The sequence below is a fragment of the Xyrauchen texanus genome, chromosome 33 (assembly GCF_025860055.1).
Source record: "Xyrauchen texanus isolate HMW12.3.18 chromosome 33, RBS_HiC_50CHRs, whole genome shotgun sequence".
Lineage (NCBI taxonomy): Eukaryota > Metazoa > Chordata > Actinopteri > Cypriniformes > Catostomidae > Xyrauchen > Xyrauchen texanus.
In genome coordinates this window covers 35,832,696-35,852,770 of record NC_068308.1, presented here as the reverse complement: position 1 = coordinate 35,852,770, position 20,075 = coordinate 35,832,696, and the positions used below count along the sequence as shown (strand labels likewise).

At 37.7% G+C, this 20,075-nt stretch overlaps 1 protein-coding gene across 1 annotated transcript in view; it reads right to left on the bottom strand.

The window, feature by feature from the left end:
• Window positions 1–19,644, bottom strand: part of tcerg1l (transcription elongation regulator 1 like) — a 131,815-nt gene extending 112,171 nt beyond the window's left edge. Inside the window, exons 1-4 of the mRNA XM_052102196.1 lie at window positions 19,202–19,644; window positions 18,269–18,593; window positions 11,988–12,134; window positions 9,970–10,150 (exon numbers count right to left, since the gene is read on the bottom strand). Of these exons, the coding sequence (XP_051958156.1) occupies window positions 9,970–10,150; window positions 11,988–12,134; window positions 18,269–18,535 (595 nt within the window). The 5' untranslated portion in view covers window positions 18,536–18,593; window positions 19,202–19,644. The remainder of the gene's footprint in view (window positions 1–9,969; window positions 10,151–11,987; window positions 12,135–18,268; window positions 18,594–19,201) is intronic.
• Between the last annotated feature and the right edge of the window lie 431 nt (window positions 19,645–20,075).

The following is a 20,075-nucleotide window of genomic DNA, read 5'->3' as shown; positions in this document are numbered from 1 at the left end:
AAATTGGACTTCTTCACAGTCTCCGAAACTGAGAATGGCGCACACCCTCTGGCACCAATTACTGCCTCTGTTAACGCTCAGCAACGGCTCAAGCCCATGAGAATGACTTTGAAAGAATAACTTTTGTGTCTTTCAATACCACTCAAGAAGGACCTGATTTCTGGACACGGCTGAAATTTTCTTCTGAATTCTGTAATTTTTCCTGAATGCATTGTTGTGCATAGGATATATACTGTAACTTACGCTGAAGTGCATTCCAAAATGATTTGATCCATTTCAACCTATTGTTGTCAAAGTTGAGGACAAAGATCAAGTAGATTTAGGGGGCTTTCACACTGGGCACGTCTGCTGCTGTCAGATTCCGAGTGCAATTGTTCCCGGGTGCCCCCCGCAGCGTTGGTCTGGTTTCACGCTCACTTGATTCTATTAAACCTCCGGTCCATTTGCGCTCATCTTCTGTCATCACAAATACGCATGGGGAACACAACACGACTCATCATACTTTTTAGTTTTTTTGTTATTTTGGTGCCATTATGCACATTAGAGTGAACAACAACTGCGTATATATGCGCTTCATGGCGTAACTTATCAGATGTCCAGGGGAGGACAGCTTGCTGCTGCTCGCAAACAAAGTTTTTTGAGGAGACAGCTGATTGCAAGGAATTAATTTGCATCTTTGTTTACGCATGCTTACTCACGCTCGTATCCAAGGTGAAGTTACTACCGCTGTCGTCTCCTATTATACCTTATATTTATAACCTATAATAGTATTTATATATAGTATTTATAAGATAGATAGACAGACAGACAGACAGACAGACAGACAGAACGAGTGCGCATCCAAGTCTGAGTTGCTTTCACATTCACGTGAATCGCGCCTTCAGTTCGATTGCAACTGAACTCAGACCACCTCCTACAGGTAGTCTCGGGTTTGGTACTGCGGTGCACTCCCTGTTCCGCATAATGGCTTTCAAATTCACATTTTTCATGCAAACTGTGCTCTGTTTTGAACTAAACAGCCAGTGTGAAAGCACCCTTAGTCTGTTCCCTGAGAAAACAGGGAACAGGATAAAATGTGTTCTCTTGTTTCAGATGAGAAATCGACCAATAGTGGAATTTGCTGATACCGATAACTAAGGTTGTGAAAAATGCTAACAACTGATAAATCTGCCAATAGTTTTTAAATTTGATTTTTTTTTACATTTCGAAACAGTTGTTTCTTACTATAACGGGCACAGACATAGAGGCTATAAAAGTCCAAATTGAATAAAATACCAGATGCAGTTTATTGTTCAACCAAAATTCCAATAAAAAACAGAAACAAATTCATATTTGGTGCATGTTACATGCATAAGCTGACAATTTGTAAGACCTTGTAAACAGCTTAATCAGTTTCCTTTATTTGGGTAAGGTCATAAACAGTTTAAGCAAAAGCCATTTGGCCATTACCCCGATTTCTCATTGTGTATAAACACATTTACCGATAAAATATTAAAGTTTTTCATTTTATTTGTTGGTGCTCTCATTGAGTTAAATACAATGTTCAAGATACATCTTAAAAATATCAGTTGCAAAAACTGATCTGCATCTATATTAGCATGCAGTGTTCATTTTTCTTTTCTTTTTCGAGCTTCTTGAAGATTCTTAAAAAATTCCCCTTTGTGTTCCATCAAAATATAACAGCTTGCAGGTTTGGAACAGTGAGCTTTTCCATTAAAGGCCAATGTGCTACTGTATATACGCACAGTTGAGTAAGGACATATAAAAACTCTAATTGGAGTTTAAAGACAATTTTAATGTTGAGTTTGAGTATGATTCATCAGTCTGATCTGCTGGAAAGGAGAGGTGTGTGAGTGACCTTTTCACAAGAGCTTTATTATGGTTCTATGTGCATTATACCGTTATGGCACACATATACATTTCAGGCTGAAGATACTTAAACTGGGCTACTCCTTTACCTCAGGAGAGAGTCTGAACCTCAGAGAGAGAGAGAGAGAGAGAGAGACTAGTATCCATTGTGCTATATCTGTAACATCTGTCACAAGCTGAATAAAATAAGCATTTTTCAAATCTTTTTACTAAATTACTATTCAAAACCCACCAGTAAGTGTTCCATTGTTAAAATGTATAGTGTATATACATTTATGTATAGTGCCCATGTATAGTGCCCATGACTCACCCACCTCCATACACACTCTTTCTCTCTCTTTCTTTGTCAGGCTAAACTCTTTTGCTTTTTGTATTGCCTCTTCTTGCCTGTTTGAACTCACTAGAAAGAACTGACTGTGAGGGATATTAGACAAGCTGGGTAGACTGGACATACACACAGACACACAAACACATGCTAAATAGCACTGTTCCACAACTTAGTGAGCTGCCTAGGCATCATTTTAAGGCATCACAGGTGGGCTAGATTTTAAATATCCCTTCTTTTGGCCAAATTCCAGATTATTATTTGGAATATAATGCTAGCCTACTGTGCAATGTGTATTTTTTCCATGGTGAAAATTACAGTGATGGCAATTCAATTTTTTAAATTCTCTGAAATAAAATGGCTACCTCCATTGTCTTGCTAAGGCTAATTTCATAGGCAAAATTTAATGTATCCTATGTGCAGTGGATATAAAAATCTACACACCCCGGTTAAAACAGCAGGTTTTTGTGATGTGAAATTTGAAAAATTAAACAAAGACAAATCACTTTTTGCACCTTTAATGTAAAAATTGCAACCTATGCAATGCCACTGGAAACCAAAGTGACACATTTCAAAGAAAAAAATCTAAATAAAAACTTAAAGGTGCAGTATGTAAGATTCAGAAACCCTTGTTATTAATGACACCTGTGGCCGTTAAGTGAACTGCAGCCAGCTACCTGTTGCTCGTACTCATGCACACACTCCACAGGGACGTGATGAGCGAGCATCGACCAAAACAATGACGTAATGTACAAAGAGGCTGAACGTGCTTCACCAGCATCATGCTGACAGATGAGGTAGCATAATTAAAATTACACAGTTATGATTGTTTTCCTACAAACTTTGAGACTAAACTAAAACTACTTATCAGCTAACATAGCATACAGATACACACATACACAGCTACATACTACCGAACTATACCAGACAGTTTACTGTTGCACTATTGTATGTTTTGTATGTCATATGTTGTACTACCCCCGCGACCCTGTACACAGGATAAGCGGTTGACGATGGATGGATGGATGGATGGATGGATGGATGGATGGATGTTGTACTACAAAGAGAAACCAGCGTATTTGCTTCAATTTATCCTGTATACCTGACTTTTAGTACAAAGAGAAGATTGTTGAAATTCTTTGAAAGTTACGAAGCAAAGTAGCTTGCAATTCGTCAGCGTTAGCAGTCAAGATCAAGTTAGCTAAAATTACACAGATCAATCCTCATGTTTTGCAGTTATGTAAGTGTACCTGTCCAATAAGAAGAACGCCAATTCAGGGTCAGTTTTGATCCCCAAAACCGAACAAAATTTCTTCCAGGAATCAAATACCCTACCGATGTTCACGCTAGTTTTCGCTCGACAACGATCACATTCCCGCTTAGCAAGATGGGATTCAGTAGATAAATATTGGGGTTTTTTGGCTTACTCTGAGTTTGTGTAGGAGTCGGTATTGTGCTGTGAGCCAGCCGTTTGCTGGATTCCATCTCTAAGATAACGTTACCTAGTGTTGCAGTTTGTTGTCGCTGTTGAATAGCGGAAGCACTGAGGCAAGGCTCTCAGGAGCGTGCATAAACGTCACATCCTTTGGATTTTACCGGCAAAAGCGACTCGTTCCCTTCACGTAAAAATCAGTCTACAGGCTTTAATAGGCAACCTAGGATGTCCGGGAAGGGCTAATTTTTTAAGTTGCATTACAAGCCATTCACACATTGGCAAAAAAAAAGGCAAATATTACGTGACAATTGTTACATATTGCACCTTTAACTGCATAAGTGTGCACACCCTTTAAAATTGGGTATGTGGCTGTGTTCAGAATCATCCAATCATCAAGCTCATGAGAAATAGTACACACCCGTCTTCACCTGAAGTGACTCTGATTAACTCAAAATAAATATCAGCTGTTCTTGTAGGAATTTTCTGACATCTTCTTGGTTGCATGTTACTACAAGAGCCATGGGCCACATAGAGCTTACAAAGCTTCAACGGAATCTCTTTGTTGAAAGAAGCCACGGTCGTGCATTTTAAGTCTAGGCCTTCAGTGCGATTCATGCCATTAATAAAACACAGTTTCACTATGAATAAGACGCCGTATGCCAATTATACATCATGTGGCAATCAACTCATAAAATCAATTGACATTTTAAAAACATGTCCACACACGGAAGCCAGAATCAAGGAGGTCTAATACCAAGAAAAAGCTCTCTAATAATATTTGCGATTAAAATTTTGCTTGCAATATATTTTGTTTCGTCAGGGTACACGGAAATTTTTCAAAACTTGATCTGACACTGAATCCTCAAGCGGCCTAATTTACACTTAGAAAACTCCTGATGTTGCTATAACAATGCAAAAAAGCACTTACCAATTTGCTCGACTCGTCAGCAAGATCTCGCTCACTTCGCTTTCAAATTACGTACATCACTTAAATTGTGATTGCATCACTCAAAGCCAGCTAGAAGGCCAGGACTGGGACATATCATAAAGACCACACCCACAAGAACAAATAAATCAATCTGATTGGCTGATGAATCTGACAATATGCTGCTTTGGCAAAGGAGCGTGGCTTCAGGCATGTGATTTTTGAAACAGTTGTCACACTTTGCTTGTAAGTATCATGGAATATATTCTGATTGGATAATTTGTTTGTTTTTTGCTATTTGTTTGTAGATTAATTAGGAGTGGAAAGCGATTGCAAATACATAGGCAAAAAGGTCAATGAGAATGAAAGGATGAAAAAATATTTACTTATTAGGCATGTTACGCCAGCAGAGAAGGCTTTGCTGGTCCTGAGAAATCGCCACTGGTTGAAAGGTTTCGCTCAGGTAAGGGCTACAAAATATACCATGGACACAGTGAAGAGAAAGTATGGCACAACAGTGACATTATCAAGAACAGGACGTCCCTCCATAACTGATGAGAAGACAAAGAGAAAATTGGTCATGGTGGCTGTCAAGAGGCCTACAGCAACATTAAAGGAGCTGCAGCTCTTTCTGGAGAGTACTGGTTGCTCCCTATATGTGACAACTATCTCCCGTATTCTTCATCTGTCTGGGCTATTGGGCAGGGTGGCAAGACCAAGCCTTTTCTGACGAAAAATAAAAGCCCGGCATAAACCTATAGCCAGTCTCCCAAAACCATGTGGAAAAATGTGTTATGGTCTAATGAGACAAGATTGAACTTTTTGCCCAAAATTGTAAAAGGTATGTTTGGCGCAAAAACAATACAGCACATCAGCAAAAGAACACCATACCCACATAGCATTGTGGTGGCAGCATCATGCTTTGGGGCTGCTTTTCTTCAGCTGGAACTGGGGGTTTAGTGAAGGTGGAGGGAATCATGAATAAATTCAAGTACCAGTCAATTTTGGCACAGAACCTCCTGGTGTCTGCTAGAAAGCTGAAAATGAAGAGATCTTTCACCTTTCAGCATGACAATGATTCAAAGCACACAACCAAATCAATGGCTTCAGCAAAAAAAGATGAACGTTTTGGAATGGCACAGCTAGAGCCCAGAACTGAATTATATAGATGATCGGGGGGGGTCGTACACAGGAGATGCCCTCACAATTTGACAAATCTGGAATGGTTTTGCAAAGAAGAGTGGGAAAATATTCCCATGTCAAGATGTGCCAAGCTAATAGACTCTTATACAAACAGACTGCATGCTGTAATGAAAATCAAAGGGCGCTTCAACTAAGTATTAGTTCAGGGATGTGCACACTTATGCAGTTTTTATTTGTATTTTTCTTTCTCTGAAATGTGTCACTTTGGTTTTCAGTGGCATTGCATAGGTTGTAATTTTTACATTAAAGGTGAAAAAATTCTGATATGATTTATCTTTGTTAAATTTTCCTGCTGTTTTAACATGGGTGTGAATACTTTATATCCACTGTATGAATAACACCCAATAAAAATGCTCTGCTCACAAATAATATTTAGTACCTTGAAACATCATATTTCATCTCAAGCATGCTCTTCCCTAACACTTTTGTCGACTTGGTTAGCAAGTACACTTTTAAAAAAAATATTTGGGGCAAAAAATTTTGGTGTGGTGAAAATGACACCACAACTGTGTCATAATAATAAAAAAAATTATAAAACATATATATATATATATATATATATATATATATATATATATATACACATATATATATATATATATGCCTCATATATATATAGACTTTGTTTTCAACACACAACAGTTTTACCCATTAAAGACTTTTAAAGGTCCACCATAAATATTAAGAATGGTTGATGTTTATTTCACAATTCATATTTTAAATGTATTTATTTAGTCTTATGAAAATGTAATTTTTATATTTATAATGACTTTTCTTAGTTTAATTTTGAAAGTCTGGGTCTGGGTGTGGGAAAGGCTAAAACAGTCAAATCTATACATTAAAGGCATTTGAAAAGTACCAGAAATGAATAACAGCAGCCTGCCCATTTTTTAAGACTGTGTAAAAATGTGTTGTTACTTGTTCAGTTTTACTTGTTAAATGTTAGTTGTTCCGCCTGTGTATAGTGATATTTTGCCAATAGAAGTAAGTCATCTGGATATTACATGCACAAAGACATTTTGCATACAAAAAATGGCATACTATATACTGCGGAAATAGTAAGTATAGTATAGTCAGGGCCGTCCCAAGCAAAGGGATGGGCCTATGGCATGATTGAATCCAGGGGAACTCATCGCACCGGTTGCATTGCCCTAAGAACAGCCCTTAGTATAGTAGTATGGCATTCTGACACAGCTGTTTTTCAACGTTTCAAAAGGTTCAAGTTGAAGTGTAAGAAATACAGCTTTGTCTTGTTGAAGAGTTTTAAATGCATATTATATTCACTGAGTCTTCAATACCTTCACTTTATTCTCAAGCACACTTGAAGTGTCGAATTTGTAAAGGCACAACAACCATAAAGGTCAAATCTTTACCGTCGGTTCAGCCTTCGTCTAGGAGATCTTGTGTTGAATCTATGCCGCTATGATATTCCATTCACTTCCTCTCATTATAGACTTTGAAATCTGAAAGACATAGATGCCTCTACAGGAGCGAACTTTCATCTCTCAAGGATTAATCCTTGAACGCATATGAGGGCATCTGCTATCTAATTCATCAGCCTACCTGAAAGTGTCTGCGGATAAAGACTTGTGATCAGGAGGATAGAGCACAAGTGTAGCACACTAGCTCGCTGCTGGAGGGGAAGAGATTTTTGGAATTAAATGTAGTGCTATCCGATACACCGCTAAGTTGTACATGAATCTGGTTTTCAATTTTAGCTTGTTCAATGTGGGTATTTTTATCTTGGGAGAATACTATCAATTCGGAAGAAGGGTTCTGTCCCAAAATATTGCCGGGCATTCCTACTATGCAGTATGTCTACATCATATATGCCCACAGATGGAAATCATGCTAGTTTATTTTCTTTTATCACATATCACAATAATACAGAGCCCCTTAGAGGACAGGGAGGGAATTTTTTTTCAGAAATAGTTTTGTGTTCCCGCACAATTATTTTGTGTTCCCACAAAGCAGCTTCATCCATGTTGTTTATGTCATTTGTATTACCATAGGTTTGTATTTCCTATATTATTACAATGGGTTTTCCTATGAATAGCAAGGTTATATATGGTTTCTGTAGTAAAACCATGATACATTTAGTGATTATAATTTTACTAAAAATACCAAGTGCAGGGTAGTAACAGATTACATGTAATATATTACAAATATTACTGATTTTGTACTACACATGGACAGCATTTGTAATGCCAAAACTGACATAGGAAAAACATTGTAGGTGCCTTTTTTCACTGAGAAACCAACAAATAGCGAGTAAAACACACACACACAATTATATCAATTCTCATATTCTGATCCATTCAGTAAATTTCCTGTAATGCATTTAAGCAACATTATGTCAAAATGGTTCATCTTATCCTACTCAATTGCATGTGACATCAAATCAACAAGAATTAGGTCAGAAGTAATTCAAAAGTAATCCAAAAGTAATCAGAGAGATTATATTACTGACTAAAATTTTAGACATTTAATTAGTAATCACTATCAGATTATAATTCAGAAGTTATCTACCCAGCACTGCAAATCCCGTAGTTCAACAATGGTTACTGTAAAACCATTAATCTCCATGAGTGATAGATAAATATATTGCAAGGGAGCACAAAATAATTACAAAGCAATTATCATTAATCAATTTATTGTTTTTTCCATCCTGTTTGCCTTTTGTAATATCCCTCTGAGAAAAGCTAGTTCCTTAATGACATCTTTCCAGGACGTGACATCAGGAAGTGATCATTTTGGTGAGAAAACATCAACACAGACAACAGTAAGGATTAGCAATGGATTTTATGAACTATGTGATGTTTTGTGGTATTGGTTGGTTTGACTAACTATACATTTTCCATCCAGTTTGAAACAATTACTGAAATCAGTACGATGATATCAAAACTTTAAGAAATGGTAAAATGAATATCGAAATAATCCTCAAGGTGACGCCCTCATGTAAGCTAACCCTCAATCAGTTAGCAACGGTTAACTTTAGCTATTTATTTCCATCCTGTTAGCTTTCTGTTAGAATTCCTGTTAATTTTGCAGCATGATCACATGGCAAAATCGACATGTATCTTCTGAATGTCCATGCACCCTGAAATAAATTGCATAAAGCCAAATTACTGACAAGTACATCCCACATCAGACATTTTTGCATCATTTCCAATGTAAATAGACTTTCCCAGACACTGATTCTGGTCCCCTGGAAACCAGGCAGTAATCGTGTTCACATATCGCAATTCGGAGGTTGCATTTTCGCTATAAAATGACATTTTGGGCCATTGACAACTAGATTTAGGGTTGGGGTTTGGGTTAAGACAGATTTAATAAAAATGTGCATTCTTGTCGACCATATTAAATAATATACAAATAAAAACAACTTAACAACCCGCTTTTGGTGCCCCTCTGTGGACATTTTACCCAGAAACTGGAGCTCATATGTGCCCATTAAAGTTCAACAACACTTCCAGTTTCGGCCACTGGGGCAGTGATTCGAATTTCAGTTGGCACAGACAGATTTAAGCTGCAAAACTTTCAACCTACTGATGCTGAATTCATGATGAGATCTTATTTTGTGTAAATAATCAAGTTATAAATATATAATAAAGTAATAAATTACCTTTGCTTGACCAGATTGTACTTATGACTGTCTGGTATACTCTTTTTTTAAATACTTCCTTAAATAACAACACTAGCATATTCATTTTTACGAGTTAAAAAGTTGAAAGGTCAGTACAGTACGTAGTGTGCATATGTCAGGTTGTCAGAATCAAATGGCATAACTAGTTTTCAGTGCACACTCATTATGAGTCTTCAGTGCACACTCTTAAGCAGTCTTCACTGCACAGTCAAGTTGATTAAACCAAATTATGACTGATAATGAGCTGAAATTTAAGTGATTTCAGCTTCATTTCATTCGCACAAATCAGACCGCCTCCGCTCCCACACACAAACAGATGAGTGACAGCCTCGTTTTGGGTTTTTATGAGGAACGCAAAATCTCAGCTGACAATCCTCCGATGTTGTTACATCAATTTAGAGAAGAAGATTAAAGTTACAAAGGAAAAAGCTGTTTAAAACTAGGGTGAAAATAGAAAACTGAGAGATTAAAAAAAAAAAAAACTCGAATGAATGTTAGCCAAACAGCGAGCCGAAATGCACAAGGCTAGGAAAATGGCTGCTGGGATCATAAATTCTTCCTCCTACCTGAAATTCGCCTGGGTGTCAAAAGCAGTGTGTGGATATTCCTGGAGGCTGCAGCTGGCCTACATATGCTCAATGCTGTTTGATTTGTCCTCAGCAGTGGCTTTTCTTGACGTTGGAAAATTCCCATTTCCTCTGGACTGATCCAGGTGCTCTCAAGGGCTAAAGCGTTGTTTAGATATAGCTGGGAATGAGAAAACAGAAATTCATGTGCAGTTAGAGAACAGCGAATAGCTCAAAAATTCCCAGAAAACAGTTAATGCCCCTGAGCTAGTGGTATGTTCTGTGCTCCAAATCATATTAAATATACACCAGAACTAATACTCTAAATTTGCAATGTATATGAGGTTAATGTGTACCATGAACACTTTTACAAACATTAGTTAAATGGTTAAAAATATATTGTCTTTAACTCAGTGCTAATAAAAGTGCTACGTATACTGTAGGGGTGGCAGTTGTTTAATGTGTTTTCCCATAAAAGTAAGGTCAGGTCAAATGTGATATTTTATTGGGGCAAGTTGTCACATGTGTTTTATACACTCACCTAAAGGATTATTAGGAACACCTGTTAAATTTTTAATTAATGCAATTATCTAATCAACCAATCACATGGCAGTTGCTTCAATGCATTTAGGGGTGTGGTCCTGGTCAAGACAATCTCCTGAACTCCAAACTGAATGTCAGAATGGGAAAGAAAGGTGATTTAAGCAATTTTGAGCGTGGCATGGTTGTTGGTGCCAGACGGGCCGGTCTGAGTATTTCACAATCTGCTCAGTTACTGGGATTTTCACGCACAACCATTTCTAGGGTTTACAAAGAATGGTGTGAAAAGGGAAAAACATCCAGTATGCGTCAGTCCTGTGGGCGAAAATGCCTTGTTGATGCGAGAGGTCAGAGGAGAATGGGCCGACTGATTCAAGCTGACAGAAGAGCAACTTTGACTGAAATAACCACTCGTTACAACCGAGGTATGCAGCAAAGCATTTGTGAAGCCACAACACAAACAACCTTGAGGCGGATGGGCTGCAACAGCAGAAGACCCCACCGGGTACCACTCATCTCCACTACAAATAGGAAACAGAGGCTACAATTTGCAAGAGCTCACCAAAATTGGACAGTTGAAGACTGGAAAAATGTTGCCTGGTCTGATGAGTCTCGATTTCTGTTGAGACATTCAGATGGTAGAGTCAGAATTTGGCGTAAACAGAATGAGAACATGGATCCATCATGCCTTGTTACCACTGTGCAGGCTGGTGGTGGTACACTTTAGGCCCCTTAGTGCCAATTGGGCATCGTTTAAATGCCACAGCCTACCTGAGCATTGTTTCTGACCATGTCCATCCCTTTATGCCCACCATGTACCCATCCTCTGATGGCTACTTCCAGCAGGATAATGCACCATGTCACAAAGCTCGAATCATTTCAAATTGGTTTCTTGAACATGACAATGAGTTCACTGTACTAAAATGGCCGCCACAGTCACCAGATCTCAACCCAATAGAGCATCTTTGGGATGTGGTGGAACGGGAGCTTCGTGCCCTGGATGTGCATCCCACAAATCTCCATCAACTGCAAGATGCTATCCTATCAATATGGGCCAACATTTCTAAAGAATGCTTTCAGCACCTTGTTGAATCAATGCCACGTAGAATTAAGGCAGTTCTGAAGGCGAAAGAGGGTCAAACACAGTATTAGTATGGTGTTCCTAATAATCCTTTAGGTGAGTGTATGTTATAATATGTTTTATTGTGATAACGTACCCTTATTGGGGCAAGTTGTCACAAGAGATTGACATGTATTTCAAAGAACTGTATATTTGTTCCTGGACAATAATGCTGGAAATGCACAATCGCTTTTTTGTAGCCAAGACTTGTATAGATGTATCAATTCAGAAAATGACTTTCAAAAATAAACCTACCCTGAGAAATATTTACTGGGGTTAAAAGTGTGACAACTAGCCACAGTCTCCCCTTTAGTCTGATATTGCTCATCTGAAGGCAACAGTTTAATGTTGATTTTACCTTGTAATCTGGCACACGTTTTTCCACCCAGCGCTTGCCATAGTGTGGAGGCAGAACTCTCCGGTATACATGAGGAAACACTGGTAGCAGGTCCACACTTGCAGAGGGCTGGAAACCCATCATATGAGGCCTGGATGGCAACTCCCACTGGCACCAAAATGAAGCAGAGGTACACATTTGACCACAATGATCTGTTTGGATCCACCCTGTAACTTTATAAGTAAATCTACACAGGAGTACATTAATAACTGAATGAAGAAGTCAATGGTGGAATAAAGGTGTTAGGAAATCATTTTGGCTAAGAGAACGTTTCTTTTCATGTGTTACTCTAGGGATTTTGGATAAGTCATGGAATCTTTTAATTTAAGTTTTATTCAAGGTGATTCAAGAAATTAACAACTGTTCAATAATTGAAAGGATGGTATTTGGGGGAAAAGAACCCCAGTTGCAGTGGCTAAAGGCCCCTATAAAACACATTGATTTTCTTGAGTGGGTCGAATAGATTTGTTCTGAAAAATGTTCAAAATGGGCTCATATTGACTGATCCAATCACAATCACGATTCATTTGTTTATAGAATTCATGAGATGTTATGAAATGCCACATGTGATTGAAAATAACAGAAAATAGTAACCCTAAAGTAGTTATTTTGAATAAGCATTAATATAATTTGTTACTCAAAAAGCATCTTGCTGTTTTAAAAGTATTTGTAAGTTGACAAATTTTGCCCTATGACTATTGTCCTTATATTTACACAATATCACTATAACTTGGGTCTTTTTCCCCAAAAGGCGCCCATGTCACTGTTTTTTTTTTTTTTTTTTATAAAATAAAACAAATATTATAGTTATTGTTTCTTCACTCTCAAATTATGCTGCTTCATCAATATTCAATAAAACTGATTTTGTTTTGATTTTTAATACAGTATGGTGTAAATGTGGTGAAAATGTGGCATATATCATTTTGGCCAATTCTAACTGATGCTTCACTAGTCAAACAATCTCACAATTCCAAAAGAAAAAAAAACCTGTTCTCATAGAATCAAGTTACTATAACTATATTTCAGCTAAATTAGTTTTATGTGGCTTAGTGTACCCATCGCGCCAGTTTCCTGGTGAAATAAACACTAGGGGCTCTAAAACAATAATGGTTAAAACAGAGGTAAAACAGCTGATTATCTATTAATAAACATTTATTTATTACTCTGTTCCTCAAAGAATGCTAGTTTATGGCATCTAAACACTTTTACTATAGTGAGTGACTTCTAAGGCAATACGTTTGCATTACATAACCAGCTACATTTACAAGCTTATTCAAATGTGATCGAGTTGCATGGTAGCTCAACTAATGTTGCAAAGGACCATGGTACGGGTCCAACAGAACATCTGAGTCGACACGTAAGCTAAAACTGTCATAGAAGCACCACAAAATGATTTGGTTGCTTCAGAAAATGTGTTTTTCATCTCACATTTGCTTTTTATGACACTTTTGGACAAATGTAGTTTTAGGGTACGGAGATAGGTTTAGTTGATTTAAATCTCGATAGAGCATTAACCAGAAAGACCTCTTCTGTTTGAGAGAAAAATTAACTCTCGTTTAGCACCACAACTTGCATGTGTTCTCATTGACAGCAGCAGACTTATTGGAACAATGAAGGTTGAATTACAACAGTCTTAAATGACGACCGCACTCAGCACCACATCAGTAGACTTTTTGTGGTTCCAATCAATAACTTCAGAAACATCTTCACCTCTTCACCTCTTCACCTCTTGTTGCTGGTCATCTGTTGTGGGTAGATTTGGAAATTGATTTCTATTCGTTACTCTACACTCATCAGTTGTTGAAAAATGTCAAATAAACTGAAAAAATAATGTTGACTGTTCAATGATGGGATGAAGGGGGAAATATTCCTTTAACAAGGTTCTGTCGCTGAATCACTTTTTTCCCAACAACTGGGCAGCGCCATAATGATTCTGATCGCAGCTAGACTGTTTTCTGTTTCCGATCTCCACAAGAAGAAATGTAAAAATTTCAGACAGTGATCAACAACCAATCTATGTGTTATTTGGTTTAAAAATGAGTTCAGGCTCAACTTGTTGGCAGTTGTTGACTGTCATAACAACTCAAATGATATCAACATAACTAACCTCAGGCGATTGCTTTATGTCGTCTACCCACTCGGGTGAGGCACTGCCAAAAGATAGTCTTTATGACTTTGTAAAATATTGCCACTATGGAGCCACATGTTTATATAATGTTACAAATTTAATAAGCTAAACATCACATTATCAGCTAAAAACATATGCCAAACACTGGAAACCAGAAAACAAAAAAAAGGCTTACGTTGAAGGAAAAAAATGGATAGTTGGCTTTAGCATTATTACGAGATTTTTTTAGATCATTATATTGGTTTCTGGATTCTTTGAAGCACCACTACATTTTTATTTTACAGAACTTTTTGCAACTTAAAAAACAGTTTTGGTTCTAACTGGCATCTTCATTTTTAAGAATGTAATAAAATCCAAATATTCAAAATGATCTGCACTGTTGGATATTGTTGAGCTGTCCCTTGAACTCTGTCCTGTGATTGTGTATAAATAACATAATCATTTAAAAGTCAACATTCAAAATTTACCTTAATACCCTTTCCTTTTCTTTTTGTGAATGATTAATTAAGTCATGTCATTTGAAAGAAAAACAAAGACTGTCTATGCAATCTTTGGCCAGCATGCAATAGATTGCTCCACCTTTTCTACTGACATCACCAAGGCCTTTTAATCGAGCCCTGATGGATAAAATCAAGCGTGCCATTGAGACGAATGCGATTACGCTTTCCAGGTATTTTAGACATCGAAAATACATTATATTATGTAAGTAAAAATTGTTTGCCGTTTCATGTTGACTTTAAATCTGGGTTAGCTAAATGCAGCTCTTTGTAGATTGTGTTGTATGTTTCTACCATGTTGAGAGTAATTTCCTATTCTAACACATTCTGCCCTAGCCCTATTCTGCTCTGTCAATCAAAAGCTTCCAAAGGCTGTCTGCAACATAAGTCTCTGTTTAAATAATAATCTATTTTCTCACTCTCTCTCACTCTCTCTCTCTCTCTCTCTCTCTCTCTCTCTCTCTCTCTCTCTCTCTCTCTCTGGTTCTTGCACAGTACTACTAAGTTCACACTGGTTGCTTCCTCTGAAAGGCACTTTAATGATGTGAAGAGCACAAAGTCTACATCATTGTAGATGTGGAACAGTCGTGATCATGCCTCTGCTTGCCTCACAGATTAAATGTCATGCAGAGTTTTAGTTCCTGAGGACGATGCAACAGCAGAAATGAGGGTCATTCTAAATGCCGCGCCTCTAGTGGTGAAACTGTGGAACTGAAGGCATAAGCAGTACATGCTCAGAATTTTGATTATCTTAAAGGGATAGTTTACCCTGACAGCCTCAGTCACCATTCACTTCTTTTCTTTTCATACAATGAAAGTGAATGGTGAGCGAACATTCTGCTTAGCATCTCATTTTGTGTTCCACAGAGTAAGTATGTCATATGGGTTTGGAACTGCATGAGGCTGAGTAAATGATGACAGAATTAATTTTGGCATGAACTATTCCATTCACCACTAGATCAGGGCGGAATACTCTAAAAAGCACCAAAGAGACCAATGAGGGTTTTATTGCATTCAGTGTTTTGTGTGACACCTTAAAATGTACTGCAAGTTTGTGCAATGAAAAAATCCTATAACTTTCAGAAATCATAACTTTACTGTCCAAAAGTACCATTTATTGGATCAAAGCTGTGTAAACAGCTCACTTCAGTATCATTAGATTTACAGACATTAGATTTAAATAAATGGACATGGTAATGGACTCAGGGACTAATTCATTAATCATAAAAGGAACAGTTTGTCCTAAAATAACAGTACAAATCTTTAATCATTTTCTTACCCTCATGCCATCTCAAGCTCGGATGACTTTCTTCTGCGGGACGCAAACAATTTATAAAAATTTTAAAGAATATGTGAGGTGTTTTGGTCCGTATAATGTACATTAATGGAGTCCCAAACTTGCAAGCTCAAAAAAGTACATAAAGAAAGTATGAAAGTAATCCATGAAACTCAAGTGGTTTAATGCATGTCTTCTGAAGCAATACAATAGCTTTAGGTGAGAAACAGACCAAAATGTAAGTCCTTATTCATTATAAATCTCCTTTACACACTTCCACATGCTTGACGCATCACAGAGCGCTGTACACAAACCAGACACAGTGTTGCCATTTTTGCGGTTTCACGGCTAGTTGGGTTTTTTTTTTTTTATGCAGACGTGAGTTAAAATTATAGGTTTTATCACAGTTTCTTTTTTAAATACTTTTAAAATCTACTGCCACCAAAATGTTGATGAGAAACACTATAAAATAAAAAATTACGTGACTGTGGCAACATTTTTGCTAAATGAAATGATTTGGTTCTTTCACGTTTCGCTGCAGTTTCAAAATATCCACTGAGGGGCACTAAAAGCAAGTTTGATGTTCAACACCTAAATCTCACAAATAGTGTTATAAAAGCAAATGTAAAATAACTTTCATGGCACTGCTCTGACACTTTCGGTTCCCATTTAGACAAAGAAGCAGCATGCTTTTCTGACCTCTAACCCTGCTCTTCCGCATTCAAAGTCCCGACACTCTATATGTTGGCGCAACTGCAAAAGTCAGTCATGCTTGAATAAGCTTATATATGCAGTTGGTTATATGATGCCAGGTTCAAACTCCAGGTTACTCCAGGGCGATTGTCCCTGTAATAAGTGCACTGTAAGTTGCTTTGGATTAAAGCGTCTTCCAAATTCATAAATATAAATATAGTGCAAGCGTTAAAAAGAAATGTCTTTCAAATCATATGTAATAGTACAATCGTTTTGATGTAACAAGTGTGTGTGTGGAACAGAGCAAAAAATATGTTTTTATAGTGTCAATCTGCCGTATTACTTGTGCAAAAGTGAATAAAATGAATTGCTGTTGTAGTGCTTCTGATGTTTATTTCACAAGAAATCTGCAGCGATTTGTAGAATGAGGCACATAAAAATCATTTACATTTACATTTATGCATTTGGCAGACGCTTTTATCCAAAGCGACTTACAGTGCACTTATTACAGGGACAATCAACCCGGAGCAACCTGGAGTTAAGTGCCTTGCTCAAAGACACAATGGTGGTGGCTGTGGGGATCGAACCAGCAACCTTCTGATTACCAGATTATGTGCTTAGACCCCTACACCACCACCACTCCATTTAGCAATATTTAGAAATATTTTTGTAATAATCACGTTTTTGCTATAAGACCAGGTTGGTATAATGATATCATGATTGAGTCCTTCGAAACCACATGTAGCCTCAAAGAAGCATCATCTTGAAGTCTGCACTGTGTTCCAATTAGGCCGGATGTCAGACCGGAAGATTTTAAATGAATAAAGACTAACATTTTGATTTGTTTCCGACACAAAGGGATCATATCGCTTCAGAAGACATAGGTAAAACCACTTGAGTTTTATGCTGCCTTTATGTCCTTTTTGGAACCCCATTGACTTACATTGTAAAGACAAAAACACGCATTCTTCATTCTATTTGTGTTCCGCAGAAGAGAAAATGTCACGTGAGTTTGGAACAGCGTAAATGTGAGTTTCCGTTTTTCCATAAGAGTTTAAGTTCCGTTTTGGATGAAGTATCCCTTTAATGAAAGGAGGAAAAGAATGTAAATTGGTAGCTCATAGGCTACATGAAAATTTTTATTTTCATGAAATAATGCAGTAAGTATTCATATTAGATTGCACATAAAATGTAATCTAAAAATTTTGTAATTGTAAATAATATTACAGATTACATTTCAGAGGTAAAATCTACCCAACACTGTGACTATCTGTATTACAATATTTTATTACAATATGATTTATTATTGTTGCGTATGTGGTTATCTATGTTTTATTTTAAATTCAATGTATTTGTACAGTGCTTTTCACAAAGCAGTAATGTCCCAATGAACAAGCAAAAGGCAGCAGTTGCAAGGAAAGACTATCTAAGATCTCAGTATGAGGTCTAAGAATTAGTCTATTTAAAATCTATCCTCTTCTGCATTTAAACTCTGCTTTTGCCATAATGTGTAACATAATATTATAAAACTGGATCAGGCATTTATTCATGCTTCTATGTAGAACATTGCTGTTTTAAACTCTATAAATGTTCAGTGCATGAATAATGGCTTTGTTATTACATGAGGAAGTATAAGATATCCTGTTACCTGAACACTAGGCAGACTGAACTGACTGATGCTCGCGGGTTCCGCAGCAACAGCCGCGCGCATTACAGGCAGAAACGGATCGCAAGACATATGCCATCCCGAGACCGCTTGAATCACCGGAGGAGGGCGACAGGAGATGAGCACTGGAGGCGCAGAAGCAACGCGGCACAGTCCCGAGGTGGACGGGATCATCCAAAGCCACGGAGGAGCTTCCGCGCTGATGTGCCACAGCTGAGGCTGAGATTTGACGCGCTGGACCGGGATCATCCCTGCTGCATCTTATTCGGATGGATGGAGACTGTGGAAGCTGTCTGTGGAGTGGACACTGGAAAAGCAGATAGATGTCGCACATTTATCCGTAACCCAGCGTGTCAAGATTAATTCCGCACATCTGGCACAACAAAATGTATCCTCATACCGGACTGTGCCAAAGCCCCTTAAAGTTGCATCACCGAAGAAAAAAAAAATGTAACCTTTAAATTGTCATGAGGTAACATCTAATGTGGTTTGATTCAAGACAAAAATATGATTAGACCACACTGAGTCAACCTGGATACATCAGATTACACCAACAAAACAATTTTACGGGTTAGATCAGGCAGTAAATAGCTCCTTAATTGCTGAGTATTTTCGGCACATCAAATAACGCATTGAAAGAGCAGCATGGATAGAACTTCAATGTCGTCATAATGAGTTTTATGTTAGCCTATATTTGTTTGCATTTAGGATTAGTAATCTTGCGCTAAAGAGATCAATCTCATAAACTTGAGGTTTTATGTTAAATCAGATTTAGATCCCCTCCTAAATTCTGCAGCACCTACATGAGCTGCATGAAATTACGCAGGTGGAAGTAAGGCATCAAGAGAGCTGTACAACTTAAATTAAAGTTAGTTTAGTTGTTTAAAGCATACTGAAAATGACATTCAAACTCACCTAAAATGTGTTCCAATGTCCCGTTAGTTCAACATAATTTGGTGTTCATATGGTGTTTTGTTTGGATGTAAATAAATAGTGCAACATAAAACAGATGATTAAAAATAAAAGTACAGCTACAGATGAAGATTTTGGAGAATATCCAGTAAAAAGGTGTCCGATGTGTCCCAAAGCGCGGAGAGTACGCAGAACTCCGTGTGTGCGTTACGCTCACGCACCGTGAATCGCACTTCCCATGTGCGCGATATCACACTGGCGGGTTCTCCATCTCTCTCACAAAAGCTCCATGGGAATTTTGGGTAGATCTGCTCGGTGTCAAGCCGACGATCCTTCAGTCTCCCCGCAGTGAAGTAACGCCCCTCCTAAAGCATCTCATAATCATCACCCATCGCATTATAATCCACTAATTTCTCGTGCTTTTTGGATACTTGTGCCTATACGTGAATAATCATCGCAGATGAATAGATAAGATTGTTCTGCCTCAGTCATGTCAGTCCAGACTGTATGCATTTGCTATTGTAAACGGATCTGATGCCGCTCTGCGCAGCCCACCACAGTGCGTCATGGCGCGCAAAGACGCACAACTCTCACTCATATGATCTAATGAGATAATTACATTATGGCCCTGTTGTGTGTCATCCTTTTTCATTTTTTTAACAGCGGAATAATTTACCTTTATGGAAACTGAGTTTGAAACATGCATGGGAGTTTATTTTATCCATCATGTCCTGTTTGTGGTCTCAGAGAGCCAGAGGCAGTTTAAATAGCTTAAAACATACTTAAAATGTAAGCATCAGGTTGATACAAGGATTTTTCGTTATCTAATGAAAACTGATTTTAAACCATATTTCAGTGCTATAACATGCTTCAAATG